Source organism: Siphateles boraxobius, unplaced genomic scaffold, assembly GCF_051911475.1.
Source record: "Siphateles boraxobius isolate OS27281-9 unplaced genomic scaffold, OSU_SipBor_1 125, whole genome shotgun sequence".
NCBI lineage: Eukaryota > Metazoa > Chordata > Actinopteri > Cypriniformes > Leuciscidae > Siphateles > Siphateles boraxobius.
The window spans coordinates 1,090,001-1,112,500 of record NW_027508728.1 but is presented as its reverse complement, the minus strand read 5'-3'; the positions used below and the strand labels follow the sequence as shown (position 1 = coordinate 1,112,500).

General features: G+C 44.1%; 3 protein-coding genes across 5 annotated transcripts in view; all 3 read left to right on the top strand.

Annotated features, from left to right (window-relative positions):
• Positions 1 to 699, top strand: part of ddx46 (DEAD (Asp-Glu-Ala-Asp) box polypeptide 46) — an 80,209-nt gene extending 79,510 nt beyond the window's left edge. For both annotated transcript variants that reach the window (XM_077224801.1, XM_077224792.1), the window contains exon 23: positions 480 to 699. In XM_077224801.1, the coding sequence (XP_077080916.1) occupies positions 480 to 527 (48 nt within the window). In that variant the 3' untranslated portion in view covers positions 528 to 699. The remainder of the gene's footprint in view (positions 1 to 479) is intronic.
• A 684-nt stretch (positions 700 to 1,383) lies between these two features.
• On the top strand, positions 1,384 to 6,985 carry cunh5orf24 (chromosome unknown C5orf24 homolog). Of its 2 annotated transcripts, none has more exons than XM_077225041.1 (3): positions 1,384 to 1,624; positions 3,203 to 3,783; positions 6,350 to 6,985. In XM_077225041.1, the coding sequence occupies exons 2-3, from the start codon at positions 3,206 to 3,208 to the stop codon at positions 6,501 to 6,503; spliced, it is 732 nt and encodes a 243-aa protein (XP_077081156.1). In that variant the 5' UTR covers positions 1,384 to 1,624; positions 3,203 to 3,205; the 3' UTR covers positions 6,504 to 6,985. The 2 variants fall into 2 exon arrangements, with proteins under 2 accessions (XP_077081156.1, XP_077081147.1); XM_077225032.1 differs by having other exon boundaries at positions 1,386 to 1,757.
• A 728-nt stretch (positions 6,986 to 7,713) lies between these two features.
• Positions 7,714 to 20,482, top strand: txndc15 (thioredoxin domain containing 15). Its single transcript, XM_077225003.1, has 5 exons — positions 7,714 to 7,851; positions 7,956 to 8,260; positions 18,969 to 19,132; positions 19,215 to 19,345; positions 20,100 to 20,482. The coding sequence occupies exons 1-5, from the start codon at positions 7,800 to 7,802 to the stop codon at positions 20,294 to 20,296; spliced, it is 849 nt and encodes a 282-aa protein (XP_077081118.1). The 5' UTR covers positions 7,714 to 7,799; the 3' UTR covers positions 20,297 to 20,482.
• The last annotated feature ends 2,018 nt before the right edge of the window (positions 20,483 to 22,500 follow it).

Sequence of the window (22,500 nt, the reverse complement as noted above, 5' to 3'; positions counted from 1 at the left end):
ATAATACAGATTTTAATTTTGCAGCTTTGCATCATTTATAGTGAATGTCCTGCGATTATAAATATCAGTGTCAGTGGGGACGTCTTTTGTCTTTAAGGTCCTGAGAGGAATAATTTAGTGTTACTAGTGTAAAATAGATTTATTAAAAGATGAAAGATTAAATGAAATAGTAAAAATACACTCCTGTGCCAATATTCATGCAGTTGACATTAAAACAGACAAAATTATCACAAAAACAAAACCAAAAAGACACAAATGTCCGTAAGCACAAGAGTTAAATCTCAGTACACACTCGTTAAAGACCGTATACATCATAACATCTGTGATGCGTTTCCTGTCTGAATGACAGATCTGTTTCCTGTCAGCTGATGTGAATGAACACGCACCAGATCTGCTCATGTACAGTCATCATAATAACTGAGAGTGTGTGTGTGTGTGTGTGTGTGTTCACGTTCACTGACTGTGTGTTTGTGTTTCAGCAAAACTCCTACCAGCCGACCAGCAAGGGCCGCTACAAGGTTCTGTAGAGCGGCTCGGCGCCGCTATCCCACAATGCTTTTGTTTTGTCAGCTGATCAAACACCAGCTCTGGATCTCCGGAAGTTTTTACCCATTGTTTGCATCACTCTCGTTATATATTTTACAAATCCCATGTAATTGTGAACTTAATTTGGAAATAAAGTGTTTTTTTTCTTGTGTATTTCCTTGTTCCATTTCAGTTTGTTCAGGTTTTTACTTTCCATTTGTCATTCGCTGCAATAAAGAGAGTTATGTTTTAGATAAGTTTATGGATCACGATTCTATGGTCGGCCTCATGCATCTCCCAATACTGGCATTCGCTCGCAAAAATTGAGAGTTAGTCGAAAGTAAGAAAACCATAAAAATGAACCGTTTCAGAGAAATAGCTTGTAAAACTGTATCTAGTATAATCTTCAAAAGAAGTATTATTACCATACTAGAAAATAATTATCAGAGCGTAATGATAGATGGGTTTATCATGATACTTCTAAGTTAGCAGATTCATGTGTCACGGTATTTATGAGGATAGTTGTGGTTTGCTATTGGCTGATTTCATGTGAGTGACAGGTTATAGCTCCGCCCACATCATCAGAGAAGAGATGCTGCGAGAGGAACTTATTCTGACTCAACATTATTAACTCAATGATGTGCACTGTTTGATTGGTGGTTCAAGGATTGACACCTGTCAATCAAAACGAATGCTCTAGTCTAGTCAATGCTCGTAACACGCTAGGTCCAGTAAGTCATGAGCGACTGTGATTGGTTAACCCCTAGCGACTGTGATTGGTCGATCCTGCTCAGCGTTGAGGAAAGTACCGGCTGCCACATGTCTCTCGTTCCTGTGTGAGCATCTGGATAATGACACACACTTATAAGCGCTGAAGTGAAAACACACCGCGAAGAGTTTAAAACAGATTCAGCATTATTTATCTCCATCGACAAGAAAAATTAAACTCAATGCAGCTCCATCCTCTGCGCGCAGCACTCAGCGCGCATGCGCGTTCCCCTTTTGATTTCTTAATATTTAATATCAATGGCTGACGCTCGTTTCTAAAGCACCTCTTAAAATTAGGAAGGAAGCTTTCACACGTTTTCTGAACTCCAAGGTGAACGTAAATCTCTTTGATTTTATTCGCTGGGTTTCTATCATAATCAGTCAAAATTCACCCAATTTTGCCCAAAATGGGACAGAAATGTCACATTTAACCCTTTCCGTTCCGCTGTCGACATTAAAGCGAGGTACAGTAATTCATCATCTCTTTACAAACAAATGATGTTTCTGTAAGTTTGCATGAACTGGAATGTGTATTTCATCAAATCAAATGTATCTTTGACTTTGTCACTGTTATTAGTAATATAGAGTACAACAATAGAGGCTTTGTCATGTGTGCAGATGACAGCTGTGTGCATGTATAATGTAATATGTCATATTTAAAGCTATGCATGCTAATATAGCCCTGACTGATGCATGATCTGTCTTTATTAACTATAGAGCTATGCATTAATGCACACACACATGAAGATGTTTCGAGTTCTGTTGTTGTAAAGAGTTTAAAGCAAAAACTTGAAGACCCCATGAAATCAACATGAGAGTCAATGTCTGTTAGCTTTGATCATTTAAACATTTACTTTAATCGGATTTGTATGCATTTATATCAATGAGAAAAAAAAACAGACATGTTATCAAATGTAGCCTACCTTCTAGGAAAATAGATTATAAAGGTCTGTTCACACCAAGAATGATAACGATAAAAATTCCTATTACGTTTTCATAATCATCCACACCACAACTATAACGATAATGGCACAGAATTTCATTCAAAATCATTTTCCTTCCAGCTGATAAACGATAAAATCATTGACAGCCAATCAGAATCCATCCTGCTTTAAAGAGCTTGAGCATTTAAAGGGGATACATCATGAAAATCTGACTTTTTCTGTTTAAGTGCTATAATCCGGTGCTTCTACCAACCCAGAAAACATGAAAAGTGAAACCCAGTAACTCTGTTCTGGTGAGCCTTTCTCTGCAAGTATGTAAAAAAATGATCCAATCAGATTTCACTCTCCTTCTGACAAAGTAGTCTCTCCGTAAGGCTGCACTCGCTACTGGTTATTCTGGGATTCTGGATGAGTGAGATTGGCCTGTTTTGTTATTGCTGGATTTTCTAAAGCTTGTGTAAAGACTCCGCCCTCTCCTGAACGGAGGCGGAGCTGCAGCTCATTTGCATTTAAAGGGACACGCACAAAAACTAGGCATTTTTGCTCACACAAAAAGAGGCAAATTTGACAAGCTATAATAAATGATCTGGTATTTTGATCTGAAATCTCACTGACACATTCTGGGGATGCAATAGATTTATATTACATCTTATGAAAAGGGGTAAGCTAAGCTATGTCACCTTTAAAGCGATAGACTTTAATATGTCACCTTTAAAGCGATAGACGACAAATCTGAGAATAAACAGAAAGATATCATCCGTTAACGTTAAAGATCTTGGTGTGAATGGGCCTTGAGAAACATTGACGACTCATCTCGCACTAGGTAAAGTTGTGTCTAATCAAATGAGAGGGTCCGTCCCACTCCTTCGATACGCCCCCTAGCTTCCTGTTTCATGGAGTCTTTTTAGCCACACAGAATAAGACTCAAAGCCTCTGTCACACACATATGTCCCGTCTGTCAACAGAAGATGATGCGTCAGGTGTCCAGCAGCAGCGAATACTGCGTCGACGGACGGCCCTCGTGTTTAGCGGAGGATGGGAGGCTCTCGCCGAGCCACTTTGATTTGTGCCCCACCAAGTTTTACCAGTCTTCCCCCCCTCAGCGCTCTCGGCAGATGTGCTTTGCGTACCTGCCGCCGCCGCCGGTCCTCAAGTCCCCCTCGTGCCGCGAGGAGCCACGTCTGCCACAGGGGCCCGCTGGACCACAGGGGAACCACAGAAGCGGGGACTCTAAAAAGAAGGGAGCGTCCGGGAGGTCTGGGAAACGTGGCCGGCCGGCGGGAACCACCAAATCCGCCGGTTACAGAACCAGCACGGGCAGACCACTGGGCACCACTAAAGCCGCCGGGTTTAAGACCAGTCCGGGCCGGCCCCTGGGCACCACCAAGGCCGCGGGCTATAAGGTGAGTCCCGGACGGCCGCCCGGCAGCATCAAGAGCCCGTCTCGGCTGGGTAAGCTAAGCTACGGTTCCTGCAGTGGAGCGGCGTTCCCCTACAGCATCATGCACAGACCCGACGCTACGCTGAAGGAGGAAGCGGCTAAAGAGTAAAGTCAACCTTTCCTTCTTTACTGTAATGCATCCTCATCCCACACACAAACATTAATCGGTTCTGCCTTCTGTTTAAGGCAAAATGTAATAAGTAATAAGCCTAAAGAGAGTACCATAGCAGTATTCAGATCGCAAGAGTCTGTGGTGTGAGTTTTGAGTGTCACAGTGCGATCCGCTGGTTAAGTTGTGATGTAAGGAATACTGTTTCCGGTTCCAAGCCTAGACTCGATTCAAGTGAGAAAACTATCTCAAGCCCTGAGGCACTCCAGTAGCTAGATGATAACAGTGATGGGTAAACATTTTTCTGAATGAAAGATCCTAGTAATGACATGTAGATGATGAAGAGAATCGGTCCCAGGACTGAGCCCTGAGGCACTCCAGTAGCTAGATGATAACAGTGATGGAAAAAAACATGTTTCTGAATGACAGATACTACCGATGACATGTAGATGATGAAGAGAAGCGGTCCCAGCACTGAGACCTGAGGCACTCCAGTAGCTAGATGATAACAGTGATGGAAAAAAACATGTTTCTGAATGACAGACACTAGTGATGACATGTAGATGATGAAGAGAAGCGGTCCCAGCACTGAGCCCTGAGGCACTCCAGTAGCTAGATGATAACAGTGATGGAAAAAAACATGTTTCTGAATGACAGACACTAGTGATGATATGTAGATGGAGAAGAGAAGCGGTCCCAGCACTGAGCTCTGAGGCACTCCAGTAGCTAGATGTTGGGTCTTAGACACCAAGGAATAAAGCACCTTTCTATTGGTCAGCGTGGCGAATTCACACGACCAATTTCAACATGAGCGATATCTGCGTGGGGAACTTTATCATCCTCGCGTGCAACTCTCGATCGCACAGATTTCTGTTGGAATGACTGGATTGAGCAACGATAAGCAGTGATGAACGTGAGCTTGATCAGGAAAAGAGAAGCGTGAACTTTCTGCCAAACAGCTGTGACATTGAAAGAAGTTTAAAACAACACGAGGGAGTGCAAATTATGACAATGTTAATTTCTTTGAATTAACCCTTTAATGCTAATTAAATGTTTGCTAATGCATTTCTGTCATTGTGTCTGCAAGTGCAGTCCATGTGCCTCATAACAGACACAAAATACAATTAAAATGTCTGTCCAACATGAACAGGGCCCTTACATGTGAACAAGATGCCTTTAGCAACTTAGCCATTGTTTAAATTTACCTAAATAGTGTTTAAGACGGCTAGCTGTAATCTCGCGCTGAAGTCCCGTGGGAACTCCGTTGTAGCCGGAAAAAGGTAAATATCTCTCCTCAAGCCGTGTGTGCCCAAATGGAAGGATAAATAAAGTTTACATTGCCTCCACAGTGGTTGCACCCATCTTCGTCCACTTAATGGCTTTTTTCTTCAACCGGCCCCGCTGTGTTGTGTCTGTGTAGTCATCCTTGTCAAAGTGTTCGCTGCAAATGCGGTAATCTTTAGCGCGTAGTACTTGTAGGGGAGTTTGCACATCAATTTGAAGTACAACTAGCCACAACTGCAGAATCTCGAGGTCATGGAAAGGAAGACGATGAAAATAAGTTATTTTATTTTCGCATTCTGTTACCATAATTCGGAAAGGCACATACCCAAACCATTTTTTTCTACCTTTCTATTTACCTTTGGCTACAACGGAGTTCCCACGGGACTTCAGCGCAAGATTGCAGCTAGTCGTCTAAAACACTATTTAGGTGAATTTAAACAATGGTTGTTGCTTAACGCATCTTGTTCACATGTAAGGGCCCTGTTCATGTTGGACAGACATTTTAATTGTATTTTGTGTCTGTTAAGAGGCACAAAGACACTCGTCATGTCTATGCCCCCATAACCGCCGTTTTAGCTGATTGGGAGCTCTGGGCATTCGCTGTAACAGCTCCGTGTTGCAAGCACCAATCCGGTTTGTTTTTTTAAATATATATATAGACAGTAAGATATAACGATTAAGTTTAACTTAAAAATTGCCTGGAGTTCTCCTTTAAAGCGAAATCAAAGAATGCCAAAACAAACTTCATTTGGTGTTCCTTTACAGTTTGAAACGGCTAGTAAAACTTCTCCGGTTAATTTCTTCTGTTCAGTCAGTCGAGGTCAGACGCGAGTAAAAACATGAACACACTGAGAGACGCTTTATAGCAGAAAAGAGACGCTGACACAGTTTTCATGTTTAATACTGTAAAGCTGCTGCTTTCAAGCAATCTACTGTAAGTGATCTACAAAAGTGCTGTATTAATAAATGTGACAAACATTTCCACATCACTATGATCAGATGCTTTCTGAACTGATGTTTTCTCATTTTTGTTGTGTTTTTGTTATTGAAAGGACAGCGCAGTGGCACATATTTACATATTCATCAAAACCCCGGCGTCAGGATGTTCACTAACAGTATAATCACTGATCACGCATATTGAACTCATTTTTACCCCCATACGAAGAACGAAAGAGAAATTCGCTGTGAGTTTATCAGCGACTTTAGTGTGTTTTTGTAAGTTTCGTTATGAAAACCTTTGTATGCTAAGCTTCTGATTGTGTTTTTTCTTTGGTCTAGAACACCAAAAATGCTGTTACAGGCTCCCCAGTTCCTGCTCGGCAGCTTCCCCGCCCGACACCAGAAGACTCCTCCGCCCGCGGCGCTCGTGCCGTCAGGGGACGCTCCGCCGGGCCCCCAACAGCTCATCTCCGGCGCGCTGTGGGCACGCTGAATGTCACTGCATGTCATGTTGGGTTGTTAGTAAGCTTCTTTCATAAGCTTGAGTTACACAGTTAGATGATAATGAAGAGTGCAATATTTTCATCATTCCAGCACTCCACCAAAGACCTTCAACAGCATGATTCTGATTCTAGATGAAACACATGAAACATGCACTCTTTAATCTCATATGTCAATCATTACACGTCTTGTAATAGTTACTTTTGAATTGTGTTTATGATTCCGGATGGTTCATATATATTGGTGTGTGGGAATGCTGTGTGATGTAAACATGTTCTTATTGGTTCAGTATCACATGACTCAGATGAGCAGTGACTATAGTAGCAGTGAAGAGAAGAGGTTTTGTGTTTAATATTTGTTACATTCACACAATCAGTGATGTGGGCTTTTCTTAATTTTTCTTTAATTTTCCATACTTTGTGATACAGTTAGAATACGAATGTTTGTGTATGTTTTATTAAAATGTAACTACAATCGAGGCAATCTTGATTTTTATTTCGATACAAGTACAATAATGGAATTTTATTTTATTGAAGTAGCCTAGTGAAAAATATGCAAAAACATTGCAAATGTAAAGAAAAATATAAGCAAATTATAAAATAGACTAATAACGCATAAGATAAATACTGTAGGCTACAAACCGACATTCACTGATAAGATATTGTTTTGCATTGGCCAATATTTTGGGTAGATTAATATGACATAGTACAAAAATAAGCAGGTATTAGATTAGTGGTCTCTAACATGTGTCTAATAATACTGCTCCTCTGTATATGTTCACGTCAGTGATTATTACAGTAAAATATTGTCGTTCTGCAGCCGCTACTTTTTAAGCGGTCAGGTGTTTCCTGTTACTTTCCCCCGCGCTTCTGAGGATAAACCAATCACAGTTCTTTATGTTTACCGGTTAATAATATTAATTTACAGATACATTTCAACAACTGGTGCGGCTTTTCTTTTACACGTCAGGAAGGAATTAAGAGAATTAAACAATTCTACGTTTTGTATATAGTTTCTACAATAACACAAAATCTTCCTGAGTGCGGCTTTAGTAATAAACTGCTTGTTTATTGTATATATATATAAAAAAAAATCAATTAACAGCATTTGCTTGTGATTGACGTATTGGTTCACTATCACGAATATTTCCTGTAATAGGCTACTGCCACAATAATAAAGCTTTATTAAAAAGCGAGTAGAAGTGTCGTGAACCGGAAGTCGAATCTTTCCCTTCGAGTTCATAGAAACACAACATCAACATTAGCGTCAGTCGCGCGCTGGACTCGAGATGGGGTTCGCGCTGCTCTTCATCCTCGGGCTCGTGCGGCTCTCCTGCGCAGGTATGAACACACTAATACCGCTTATAACGCGTGTCTGATGCGCTGCGGTCAGGCTAGCCCGTGTGAGGTGAGGTAATGCGTTATTGAGGTGTGTTCTCCCGCAGATGTGGCGGAGGACCCCGAGCCGCCTCAGAGGCGCTTTAACACGGCAGAGATGGCGGACGCCGTGATGGGAACGGCCCAGTCTCCCGCTGGGATACAGCAGCTGATCCCCAGAGACCTGCAGGACTCAGTGCTGGGAGAGCCGTGTGCGGAGGAGGACCAGCCGGAGGAGGCCCGAGACTCCGGAGAAACACACAACCAGAACCAGAACTTCACCGAGGCCGCCAAGACCTATAAGGTGACCTGCGACCTGAGGAACACCAGCGGGATCCAGCGCTTCGCGGTGCAGGTGCTCAACGCGTCTCAGGTGCGTCTGACACACGCCTCTCACGGTACTGATCCACTTGTCCGTGCGACACTTCAGTCGCGCTGCACTCCACTTTATTCCTATGGGTGACGTCACGTGACTTTAACGTGCCCGCAAAGCATCCCGGGAAGGCGGCGCTTCATTTGTAAAAATGCTGCGCCTCAAAAAGCTGGCCGATTCCCATCTTTATGCAAATGAATCCGTCAAACGCGACTCGTCTATCCAATAGAAGTAGTCTCTGGAGGGGCCTTTGTTCTAGACTGGCCGCTGGGTCAAAACCATGCCCATAGCGGTAAACTTGAGGAACGCCCATCAACTTACAGATGTGGAGTGGCGTGCGACACCGCGCTTCAGTCGTGTCGCAAAAGTGGATCAGTACCGTCAGGTGCTCAACGCGTCTCAGGTGCGTCTCACACACGCGTCTCAGGTGCTCAACGCGTCTCAGGTGCGTCTCACACACGCCTCTCAGGTGCGTCTCACACACGCGTCTCAGGTGCGTGTGACGGTACTGATCCACTTGTCCGTGCGACACTTCAGTCGCGCTGCACTCCACTTTATTCCTATGGGTGACGTCACGTGACTTTAACGTGCCCGCAAAGCATCCCGGGAAGGCGGCGCTTCATTTGGAAAAATGCTGCGCCTCAAAAAGCTGGCCGATTCCCATCTTTATGCAAATGAATCCGTCAAACGCGACGCGTCTATCCAATAGAAGTAGTCTTTCGAGGGGCCTTTGTTCTAGACTGGCCGCTGGGTCAAAACCACGCCCATAGCGGTAAACTTGAGGAACGCCCATCAACTTACAGATGTGGAGAGGCGTGCGACACCGCGCTTCAGTCGTGTCGCAAAAGTGGATCAGTACCGTCAGGTGCTCAACGCGTCTCAGGTGCGTCTCACACACGCCTCTCAGGTGCGTCTCACACACGCGTCACAGGTGCTCAACGCGTCTCAGGTGCGTCTCACACATGCGTCACAGGTGCTCAACGCGTCTCAGGTGCGTCTCACACACGCCTCTCAGGTGCGTCTCACACACGCGTCACTGGTGCTCAACGCGTCTCAGGTGCGTCTCACACACGCCTCTCAGGTGCGTCTCACACACGCGTCACAGGTGCTCAACGCGTCTCAGGTGCGTCTCACACACGCCTCTCAGGTGCGTCTCACACACGCGTCACAGGTGCGTCTCACACACGCGTCACAGGTGCGTCTCACACACGCGTCACAGGTGCGTCTCACACACGCGTCACAGGTGCGTCTCACACACGCGTCACAGGTGCGTCTCACACACGCCTCTCAGGTGCGTCTCACACACGCGTCTCATGTGCGTCTCACACACGCGTCACAGGTGCGTCTCACACACGCGTCACAGGTGCGTCTCACACACGCGTCACAGGTGCGTCTCACACACGCGTCACAGGTGCGTCTCACACACGCGTCACAGGTGCGTCTCACACACGCGTCACAGGTGCGTCTCACACACGCCTCTCAGGTGCGTCTCACACACGCGTCTCATGTGCGTCTCACACACGCGTCACAGGTGCGTCTCACACAAGTGTCACAGGTGCGTCTCACACACGCGTCACAGGTGCGTCTCACACACGCGTCACAGGTGCGTCTCACACACGCGTCTCAGGTGCGTCTCACACACGCATCACAGGTGCTCAACGCCTCTCAGGTGCGTCTCACACACGCGTCACAGGTGCGTCTCACACACGCGTCACAGGTGCGTCTCACACACGCGTCACAGGTGCGTCTCACACACGCATCACAGGTGCTCAACGCCTCTCAGGTGCGTCTCACACACGCATCACAGGTGCTCAACGCCTCTCAGGTGCGTCTCACACACGCATCACAGGTGCTCAACGCGTCTCAGGTGCGTCTCACACACGCGTCACAGGTGCGTCTCACACACGCGTCACAGGTGCGTCTCACACACGCATCACAGGTGCGTCTCACACACGCGTCTCAGGTGCGTCTCACACACGCGTCACAGGTGCGTCTCACACACGCGTCACAGGTGCGTCTCACACACGCGTCACAGGTGCGTCTCACACACGCGTCACAGGTGCGTCTCACACACGCCTCTCAGGTGCGTCTCACACACGCGTCTCAGGTGCGTCTCACACACGCGTCACAGGTGCGTCTCACACGCGTCACAGGTGCGTCTCACACACGCGTCACAGGTGCGTCTCACACACGCATCACAGGTGCTCAACGCGTCTCAGGTGCGTCTCACACGCATCACAGGTGCTCAACGCGTCTCAGGTGCGTCTCACACACGCCTCTCAGGTGCGTCTCACACACGCGTCACAGGTGCGTCTCACACACGCGTCTCAGGTGTGTCTCACACGCATCACAGGTGCTCAACGCGTCTCAGGTGCGTCTCACACGCATCACAGGTGCTCAACGCGTCACAGGTGCGTCTCACACACGCCTCTCAGGTGCGTCTCACACACGCGTCACAGGTGCGTCTCACACACGCGTCTCAGGTGTGTCTCACACGCATCACAGGTGCTCAACGCGTCTCAGGTGCGTCTCATATGGAACGCGATCGGGGCCAATAGTCTTTAAACGAAACGCGTGAAATTTGACCGCGTCAACACGCACTGTTTGTTCGCGTTAACGTGTCAAAAAGCACAGTAGCCAATAAAATTGCTGTATTTGAGACTATATTTGCATATGTGACCCGATGGTACGTATGTCTCTGATTGGTATATACGTATACAAACATCAGAAGTCATGTTTATTCATGAAGGATGTCGTAATGGTACACGTATGCAAACATCAGACGTTATAATTGTTCATGAGGGATAATGCATTGGTACGTTGTGTGATGTCAGCCTTATGTCATGATTTGTCATGCCCTTTTAAGTTGTTCTACGTTCTTTCTCAGTATGAAACGCGATCAGGTACAAACGTAAGCAGTATATTAATATAATGATATCTATATTTTAAACATAATACATTGATATAAGAGTTCTGGGGGGAAAACAGGAAATGTTTAAAGGTTAAATATGAACCCTCTACAGCACAGCATCGCCCTCAGGCAACGGGAAGTTTTCTTAATCCCTACAGTATGTTCAGTTAATTTTTATTTAACTGATTGCAACCAATAAGAATGTTTGAAAAAGTACAATATCACTATCAAGCAGCATTTGAAGGTGGGACGTCCTTTTCTGACACATGGTCACACAGGAGCATATAGTGTGAGAAGAAAGCAAGATTATTTGCTTTAGTAATCGTATTTAAATTTAAACGAACTGTATATAAAAAATATTTGTGTGTGTATGAAGGTGTAGAGAAGCCATTTGGCAGGTTTTATGAAGTTTTTATTTATTTTACATGTTCACAAAATTAGTTTTTGTTTTTGTTGCCTCAGGGAAACGTTGTGCGATAAGGGGTACTCTTCAGGATGTATTGGACAATACCTCACAATGGCAAATAATGTGTTACAAGAAGGGAAGATGCAGGGTTCCTGGGTGCACAGGAACACCCAAAGTCACCAAAGTGACTCCAATGTGCAGCATCTACCTGGGTGATGCGATGGCAGCCATATTGTGCCAGAACACACACCACACACCAGCTCACTGATTTCTCGTTTAGAGTTTTGCAAAAAGTTTGTTTTTTAAATGCAAACTGAGTGCAAAGCATATAATGTCCTTGTATTTTTGCAGACTTGCTCTAGGATTGGGTACATGAGTGAATGGTTTCACCGAGTGAGCCTCAAAATCCACTTTTAGTGTCTTAGAAATTTGAAAAAACTGTAGAACAAACTGACAGAGTATGGAATGAACCAAGAAAATCTTAAAATTGCATGGAACTGAGAAGCATGAATGGAAGCAACAAAACAGACTGCAATAAAAAAACAAAAACAAGAGACAATTATTTTAATGCAAGCAAAAAAAATTATGCACACATCAGCTTTGGAATAAAAAGAAAAGAAATGTGGAAGTCTGTTTGTTAGTAATCTGTACTTAATCTGTGTTTTTAAAACATGATTCAGTAGATTAAGGCCTAGTCTGTCTTAATATAAACCCTGTCTGGGAAACTGCCCCTAAAGGTTTAACAAAGTTATTCTTGCCACTATAACTTATGGTTTCCTAAAGACAAGTTTATGGGTGAATAACAAATTAATAATAAAAGTATAATGAATATCAAAATGCATTTTAACTCTTAATCGGTGTTTGGGGTACCAGCGGACCCCACTGGACTTTTCCTTCATTTTTTAAAAGTGTTACCTTCATCTCAGGGGCATGAAACTCTGTGGCTTTTCCTAAATAATCTATCATGCACAAAAAAACTGGGCTTGATTTGGTTGTTCTAAAGGTGTGTACAATTTTTTTTACTGTTTAATGTATTTGGGGTCAAAATGACTCCACATTGAAAATGAATTGTCAAAAAAATAAAAGTAAATCCATTATAAATCTGAAAATTTCTACATATAAGCATAAATAAAAAGTTGAACGAACTTTCCATCTCTCTCTCTCACACACACACACACACACACACACACACACACACACACACACACACACACACACACACACACACACACACACACACACACACACACACACACACACACACACAAAAATGTATGTGACTGCAACAGAGAGCATGTTTACAGAAATTGGCAAATAAAATAAACAAAACTGGCATAAATCTAAAAAAAAATTCAATTTAAATCAAGGTCTGGTCCTAGAGCACAAAGACAAAGTGGAACGAACTTTCTATCTCATACACACACAAAAACACTCTGTTGCAGTCAAGAGCATTATATAGAAATTGGCAAAAAATCAACTAAACTGGCATAAATCTGAAAAAATTTCACAAATGCAAATTGGAATAAGCATGTTCACACACACACACACACACACACACACACACACACACACACACACACACACACACACACACACACACACACACACACACACACACAATTTGATGTGAGAGAGAGTGAAAGAGAGGGAAAATGTGACTTGTAATCTTTCTACAAATGTATGTATAATAATTAGCAAAAGCAGATAATTCAAAATATATCAGACGACAACAAATTCTAACTTTGACAAAAATAGACTTTTTATGTATTTTAGAATTTTTAAATATATATATTCACAAAATACATATCATAAAGTTGTGAGGAGAAGTTGAAGCATCAAGAAAAATGAAGTGAAAAAGTCCTATATGGTCCTATGGACCTCTATTGGCTATATGTGGTCATTGCACTTTCTCACTTTAATTATAATTTCTAAAGTTTTTCCACAAACCAGCAGATGTCAGTAGTCTATCCCTAACACATAGAGCAATGTCCAAAAACAATTTAGATTTAATTAAGATCGTCATTTAAGTGTTTTTTTCTTTAAAAAATAAATTTCCATGAGCCAATTTATGGCCTAGTTAAGTAATTGTGCAGTAAATAGGTAAACAACTTCAAAATTTCCACAAAAACACAGCATAAATGTATAGTTGAGAAGTAAATTAAAAAAAATACATATAGTTTTCCATATAAAAAAAACTATATTTCCTTATGCAATCACTCTTTAAAAGTCTGGGGTCTATTAGACCCCAAACTTTTAAACGTTATCCTTTTTGAACACTGATTAAGTAATTTTATGATAGCACTCATCATCCTGCAGCAGCCAAGATGATGTTCCTGGAAACAACACAGACAGAACAGCAGAAACAAACTATACAACCAACTAAACACCAAAGTACAAAACATTATTAGGCTATGTGAAAGTGAATAAATTTGTGTGTGTGTGTGTGTGTGTGTGTGTGTGTGTGTGTGTGTGTGTGTGTGTGTGTGTGTGTGTGTGTGTGTGTGTGTGTGTGTGTGTGTGTGTGCTAGTTATAAATATGTGCTGTGTAAGTTAGCCTATAATACTTTTGGAAATTATAACTTAAAAAAAACAAATAATAATAATAATAATAATAAAAACAAATAATAACCCATATACATTATAATAATTGAATAATATGGATAATTGGCACTTGACTTACTTAATCTATACATTCTAACATTACTTTACTCTAGCACAGTAGTCAGTAAAGCAATGCCACAAAAAACTAAAGGATTAATATTTAGGTACATATAAAGGTAAGTCTGTTTTTTTAAAATATTACACTTCAATACGTACAGAATCTGCGCGTTAAGAAACACGTTCAAATTGGACGTCTTAACATGGTAAAACTGTGCGTCTTTACAAGCACTAAAGTACGCGACAACAACTGACGCCTTAACACAACCAGAATGAGCGTGTCTACGCGTTCAAAAGAAACACGTAAAAAATTGCCGCGTTAACGCGAACAAACAGTGCGTGTTGACGCGGTCAAATTTCATGCGTTTCGTTTAAAGACTATTGGCTCCGATCGCGTTCCATAGTCTCACACACGCCTCTCAGGTGCTCAACGCGTCTCAGGAGCGTCTCACACGCGTCACTGGTGCTCAACGCGTCTCAGGAGCGTCTCACACGCCTCTGAGGTGCTCAACGCGTCTCAGGAGCGTCACACACGCGTCACTGGTGCTCAACGTGTCTCAGGAGCGTCTCACACGCCTCTCAGGTGCTCAACGCGTCTCAGGAGCGTCTCACACGCCTCTCAGGTGCTCAACGCGTCTCAGGAGCGTCACACACGCGTGTCACTGGTGCTCAACGCGTCTCAGGATCGTCACACACGCGTCACTGGTGCTCAACGCGTCTCAGGAGCGTCTCACGCGCGTCACTGGTGCTCAACGCGTCTCAGGAGCGTCTCACACGCGTCACTGGTGCTCAACGCGTCACAGGAGCGTCACACACGCGTCACTGGTGCTCAACGCGTCTCAGGAGCGTCTCACACGCGTCACTGGTGCTCAACGCGTCTCAGGAGCGTCACACACGCGTCACTGGTGCTCAACGCGTCTCAGGAGCGTCTCACACGCGTCACTGGTGCTCAACGCGTCTCAGGAGCGTCACACACGCGTCACTGGTGCTCAACGCGTCTCAGGAGCGTCACACACGCGTCACTGGTGCTCAACGCGTCTCAGGAGCGTCACACACGCGTCACTGGTGCTCAACGCGTCTCAGGAGCGTCACTGGTGCTCAACGCGTCTCAGGAGCGTCTCACACGCGTCACTGGTGCTCAACGCGTCTCAGGAGCGTCTCACACGCGTCATTGGTGCTCAACGCGTCTCAGGAGCGTCACACACGCGTCACTGGTGCTCAACGCGTCTCAGGTGCGTCACACACGCGTCACTGGTGCTCAACGCGTCTCAGGAGCGTCACACACGCGTCACTGGTGCTCAACGCGTCTCAGGAGCGTCACGCACGCGTCGCTGGTGCTCAACGCGTCTCAGGAGCGTCACACACGCGTCACTGGTGCTCAACGCGTCTCAGGAGCGTCACACACGCGTCACTGGTGCTCAACGCGTCTCAGGAGCGTCTCACACGCGTCACTGGTGCTCAACGCGTCTCAGGAGCGTCTCACACGCGTCATTGGTGCTCAACGCGTCTCAGGAGCGTCACACACGCGTCACTGGTGCTCAACGCGTCTCAGGAGCGTCTCACACGCGTCACTGGTGCTCAACGCGTCTCAGGAGCGTCTCACACGCGTCATTGGTGCTCAACGCGTCTCAGGAGCGTCTCACACGCGTCACTGGTGCTCAACGCGTCTCAGGAGCGTCTCACACGCGTCACTGGTGCTCAACGCGTCTCAGGAGCGTCACACACGCGTCACTGGTGCTCAACGCGTCTCAGGAGCGTCACACACGCGTCACTGGTGCTCAACGCGTCTCAGGAGCGTCACACACGCGTCACTGGTGCTCAACGCGTCTCAGGAGCGTCACACACGCCTCTCAGGTGCTCAACGCGTCTCAGGAGCGTCTCACACGCCTCAGTGGTGCTCAACGCGTCTCAGGAGCGTCACACACGCGTCACTGGTGCTCAACGCGTCTCAGGAGCGTCACACACGCGTCACTGGTGCTCAACGCGTCTCAGGAGCGTCTCACACGCGTCACTGGTGCTCAACGCGTCTCAGGAGCGTCACACACGCGTCACTGGTGCTCAACGCGTCTCAGGAGCGTCACACACGCGTCACTGGTGCTCAACGCGTCTCAGGAGCGTCACACACGCGTCACTGGTGCTCAACGCGTCTCAGGAGCGTCTCACACGCGTCACTGGTGCTCAACGCGTCTCAGGAGCGTCTCACACGCGTCACTGGTGCTCAACGCGTCTCACACGCGTCACTGGTGCTCAACGCGTCTCAGGAGCGTCACACACGCGTCACTGGTGCTCAACGCGTCTCAGGAGCGTCTCACACGCCTCTCAGGTGCTCAACGCGTCTCAGGAGCGTCTCACACGCGTCACTGGTGCTCAGCGCGTCTCAGGAGCGTCTCACACGCGTCACTGGTGCTCAACGCGTCTCAGGAGCGTCACACACGCGTCACTGGTGCTCAACGCGTCTCAGGAGCGTCACACACGCCTCTCAGGTGCTCAACGCGTCTCAGGAGCGTCTCACACGCGTCACTGGTGCTCAACGCGTCTCAGGAGCGTCACACACGCGTCACTGGTGCTCAACGCGTCTCAGGAGCGTCACACACGCGTCACTGGTGCTCAACGCGTCTCAGGAGCGTCTCACACGCGTCACTGGTGCTCAACGCGTCTCAGGAGCGTCACACACGCGTCACTGGTGCTCAACGCGTCTCAGGAGCGTCTCACACGCGTCACTGGTGCTCAACGCGTCTCAGGAGCGTCTCACACGCGTCACTGGTGCTCAACGCGTCTCAGGAGCGTCTCACACGCGTCACTGGTGCTCAACGCGTCTCAGGAGCGTCTCACACGCGTCACTGGTGCTCAACGCGTCTCAGGAGCGTCACACACGCGTCACTGGTCTTCAACGCGTCACAGGCCGCTGATTCATCTCATCAAAACACACAGGGAGATATTACTACACTGTAATAACCGTTTTCTATGTGAATATATGAGCCATTCCACCGAAAGTGTGACATTTCTGTCTCCAGGACATTATATGTATAAAATTGCATGAAAATTAACTCTAAAATACATTTTATTATTAAGCAAAATGTCCTGCACATTAAGCTAACTACAAATTTAAAATGTATAATTAAAAACTTTAATAAAAACTACATGGAACACTAAAAATTAGCATTTTCTGCATGTCCTCACTCTCCATCTCTAAACTTTACAATGAAATATGATTCAAATCCTTCAGAAATCTGAATTGTTTTGCATTGTTGTGTGACTTTATATCCAATCTGCTTTAAAATGAAAAAAGAAAAAAACATCTGATCTAATATTTTAGATAAAATACACGCATTTAGTCGTGTCCCCGGGTTTTGACTGAGTCCTGTTACCCTATTACACCCCCCTCTGATAAACTGGGAATGTTCCACAGGACACATTATCAACAGGAAGTTGCATCATCTGGATCTTCTGAAGGCAATGGGAAGACCCGTCATTTTAATTTCTGTATATTTGATGAAATTGTAACTACGACTGAGAAGGTCAATCTCAACATACTGTCCTGTTACCTAAACTTTTAATTCGATTTTATTTGTTTAATTTAAAAATATGAACTTTTGGTAAGGCACTAGAAATGGCCGGTGTCCTCATGATGTTAGCATGTAGTATGTGGCCATATGCCATGTGTTTGATAACTCAATCCTGTAACTTTCAGTCCTGTTACTATTTTTTTCATTTTTCTAAAAAAATAACATTAAACCACTGTTTTTATCAGTTTTGTTTGGCCCATCATTTATACAAATATTTAATAAATTAAATTATTTTAAAAAATATAAAAACTTGAGGCTCCGGTCTTCTTTAAAATGAAAAAAATGGCTTTGTGTTTTTTATTAAAATACACCTTGCCTTAATAGTGATTTTATTGTCACAAATATAATTTTTGGAACATAAAACCAACAATTTCTTTAAAATAAACACTTTCTTGTGAGGAAAACAAAGGAATTAATTGACATGCTTTTAAGCTTTTTAAATGGCACATGGTTTTTCGGTAACAGGACTGAGAAAACATGCGTCCATCTTCTGCTTAAACCTTGTAAAATAATAAATAAAGTTGCCTGAGATTGACCAATACACATTTTGAATAGTTAAATGTGTAGTATTAGATTCAATGTTGAAAAAGATAAAAAATAAAGTTTAATTTTGAAGACTTACAACGAGCAAATGTCACCCACTCGGTGGAATGACCCATATAGTAAAGTGTAATGTATTCCTGTGATCATAGTATCATGAGTCTTCAGTGTCACATGATCCTTCAATAATCAGTATAATGTTCATTTAGTTTTGTAAACGGCATCATTTTGTGGGTTCTTGCAAACCTTTATTAATACTAGTGTGGAATATTGGCTGAGTCATGCCAGAGTGGATCCACTGCAGTCTCTCCTCTCTTTACTCTGGTAAACACCCGGTCAGGCTTGAAAAACAAAACAAAACGTCATATACCGTGAAACCGGCATGATCTTGAAAAATACTGTGATCAAAAATGTTGGTCATACCGCCCAGCACTAGTGCAAGCAAGGGATCAATATATAAAGAAGAAATGGGCGGAGCTTGTTTCATTGCAGTGGATGTTGATTGGATGTTGATATGTGGGTGTGGCTCTAATGTTTAGAGGGGCGGAGTGTAAACCTGACTGAATGACGCACACACACACACACACACACACACGATGAGCTCAGTAACGTGTGTTCCTCCTACAGGACCTGATGGAGCTCCTGAATGCCAACAGCTCCGAGTGTTCGCTGGTGCTGTTCTACACGCCGTGGTGTCAGTTCTCCGCCAGCCTCGCGCCGCACTTCAACGCCTTGCCTCGAGTGTTTCCCAGCATGCATTTCCTCGCGCTCGACGCCTCCCAGCACAGCAGGTCTCGGTGACGCTCACTCACACCAGTCATGTGACCCGTGAGTGTGTCCAGTCATGTGACCCGTGAGTGTGTCTCTCCACAGTCTCTCCACGCGGTTCGGGACCGTGGCGGTGCCCAATATTCTCCTGTTCCAGGGTGCCAAACCGATGGCCCGGTTCAACCAGACGGAGCGGACGCTGGAGACGCTCACGTCCTTCATCGCCAACCAGACAGGTGTGTGTGTGTGTGTGTGTGTGTGTGTGTGTGTGTGTGTTATGATCCTTCACATGCCCTCTCGGCTAGGGTTGGGAATCGAAAATCGCTTGAGATCGGATACTTTTAATTCCTTTGAGCATTTCAATATGAGTTTAACCCATTCAAGCACGAGAGAGTGTGTGTTCTGTGTGTGTGTGTGTGTGTATCAGTATACTGGATCCGTGCAGCTCTTAAAGTGACAGCACTGATATTCCTGCCGTCTCTATAATAACACTAATCACACAACAGAAGACTGAGAAGAGTCACTCGTTCTTCACTGAAGTTTTGTAACTATATTTGTAATGTACACTTTATTTATAAACTGCAGTGTTATTTTACATTTGATTAAAGTTTCTGTACCTGAAAATCTTAAAACGCTTTATTTAAAACTTTTCTTTCAGTTGTTTCTATTTGTAGCGATTTGCTCATTTTTTTTATTGTTTACTTGTCTTTATTAATGCTTGAAGTTTATATTAGTTATGCTAGTTGTTTCTCTATGGTGTTTTTAAACCACAGGCAAACGTTCCTTGTGTAAGTGTTCTTTAGCCTGATTTATATTTTTGTTCAAGATATTCAGCTACAATTATGTTTTGCAATAATAAATGCGAATAATATCTAAGATTTCTTTTTTTATTATTATTATTGGAATCGAAATTGTAATCATTATAATTCCCGCGATCCCGATCCTTGCTCCGCCTGTATGAAGCGTGTCACGTGATTGGCTGTTCTCCAGGTTTCGGCGCGAGCCCGGGTCAGGCGGTCGAGGAGGACGACCGTGTGGGTCCTCTTCCTGCGGCTCCCGTCAGGAGCATCGACTGGCTCTTCGTGTTCTCTGTGCTCTTCATATCCGGCTTCACTCTCTACGCCATCCTCTGCACAGACAGCATCCGGTGGCTCATCCCGGGACAAGACCACGAGCACCAGGACTAGTGTGTGTGTGTGTGTGTGTGTGTGTGCGTGTGTGTGTGTGTGTGTGTGTGTGTGTGTGTGTCATCCTCTGCACAGACAGCATCCGGTGGCTCATCCCGGGACAAGACCACGAGCACCAGGACTAGTGTGTGTGTGTGTGTGTGTGTGTGTGTGCCTTGCAGAATAAATGAAGTGTATGAACAGAAAGACTCTGCTCTTGTTATTGTGACTCAGTGCTGTTGAAGCCGTTCGCCTGGGGTCTGTACCAGCATTCCCGCGGATCCTTATAGTCTTAAATTAGTTTTTTAAAATATAAGCCCATAAAAAGTCTTATAAAGTCTTATTTTTACTTATGAAAGGTCTTACATTTTAGATGCCACTTCGACTTAGACATATCTAAATGTTTTCCAAATTAAAACTATTTAGCTTAGGGCTACGTATTATTTATTATTATTCTATCTTTGTGGATTTGCGTGTTCTCGTGAGAATTCGCGTCACATTGGCGGCAGAATGACGTCTGTCTCGTGCACGCGGGAGAGGAGAGAAGAATAAAGTTGGTAAATGTAAGTTCATTCTTTATGTGCGTAGGGGTGTGTGATGTGTATTGTCTATTATGATATTGTAATCATTGTTTTAAGGATGTACGAGACACTGTGAGCTGACATCGCGTTTGTCTCTCGTGCTTTCACTGCGTGTATGTGTGCAGTTATAGGTAACTTTTACCTTATGTCCCCAAATTAGTTTTTGTCTTATATTTAAATCATATTATGTTCTTATATAAAAATATCACATCAGTGAGTGCCGTTTTCCCGTGCAGTCAATATTGTTTGTTTTCCCTTTATTTCGCCGACTAGGATTTGAAAATGAAACCGTAGCAGAGTCTCAATGCAACAGACACCGATGATTTATTGACTGAAATCCGCGTTTTGAAGGAATCACTTGCTCCTTTACAGAATGAATCAGCCGTTTGAACGAATCGGTTGAACGAATCGGTTGAATGAATTAATCCCTCAACTCGCGTATTAACACAGTGATTTGCTGTCTGTTGCATTGAGACTCATATATAACGGAAAGAATGTCCATGTATGGGTGAAAATGCCCCTGAAAATCAATTTAAGGTGGCAAATATTGCACATTAATTAATAATTTCTGTCCCTGTTGTGAACTGACCACTGAGTATGACAAATATGAATATCTTCGTGAGTCAGCTAACAACAGGCCTAAACCAGCCATGGCACCAGCACAAACACAATCAGTAAAATAGCATCTAATCATGATCAACAAAACGCTGAAAATATCAAGATATATATTTTTGTCAATATTGCACACCCCTAATGTACGTTATGAATTTTGATTTCTTAAAAAGGTCTCTGATGTTTTTAAAACCTAGAAACGCCCCTGTTCATCGCCATAGTAACTGACGCTACACGGCTAACCTGGTCCGGGTCAGGTGATGCTCCAGGTGAGAGGTTGCAAACTGAACTTGGACCAATCAGCTGTGAGCAAAGTGTCACATGTCTGATGCGATAAAGTCACTCCACCTGTTTCTACTCCAAATTAAAGGTCACTACATAGCAAATTATTTTTACAGACAAAATCGTCTGGTTTTTAGTGATCCTTATTTAGAATAATAAATTTGTATGATTAAGATATTATTTATGTAATTATTATACCCTTTATCAATCACACATGTAGAATTTTAGTTCATCAATTATTATTACGCAGTTTAAATGGATAAATATATAAAGGTAATATAAATACGCTTTAGCATCAATAGATAAAGCTTTAAAATAACTTCATGTGAGCTTAAATGTTCAATTCTCTCTATACCTTTATCAGCTGTATAAAATAACTTCACAACTTTTACTTGCACTGATATACAGTAGCGAGACCTTTTCTTTTAGTTGTCCTCTTTCATTGACAGCTGTTTTCTTCTTGCTGTGTAAATTTGTTTACACAAAAAAAAATCACACAGCAATGAGTAATTTCGTTGCATCTCCTTTCGAATACAACATTCAAATTACTAGACAAAAAATTATCTCCTGAGAAAAGTGGATTTTGAGGGGTAAATCTCCATAGACCTCCATTCATTCTGCACTCGTCCTGTGAGCGCCCCCATGTGGAGCCAGAGTGGAACTGCAACCAGTTCAGAAGCCGGAAGTTACTGAGAGACAGATCTCCCCTTATTACACATTCTCTGAGGTACTCTCTTCAGCGCATGATTA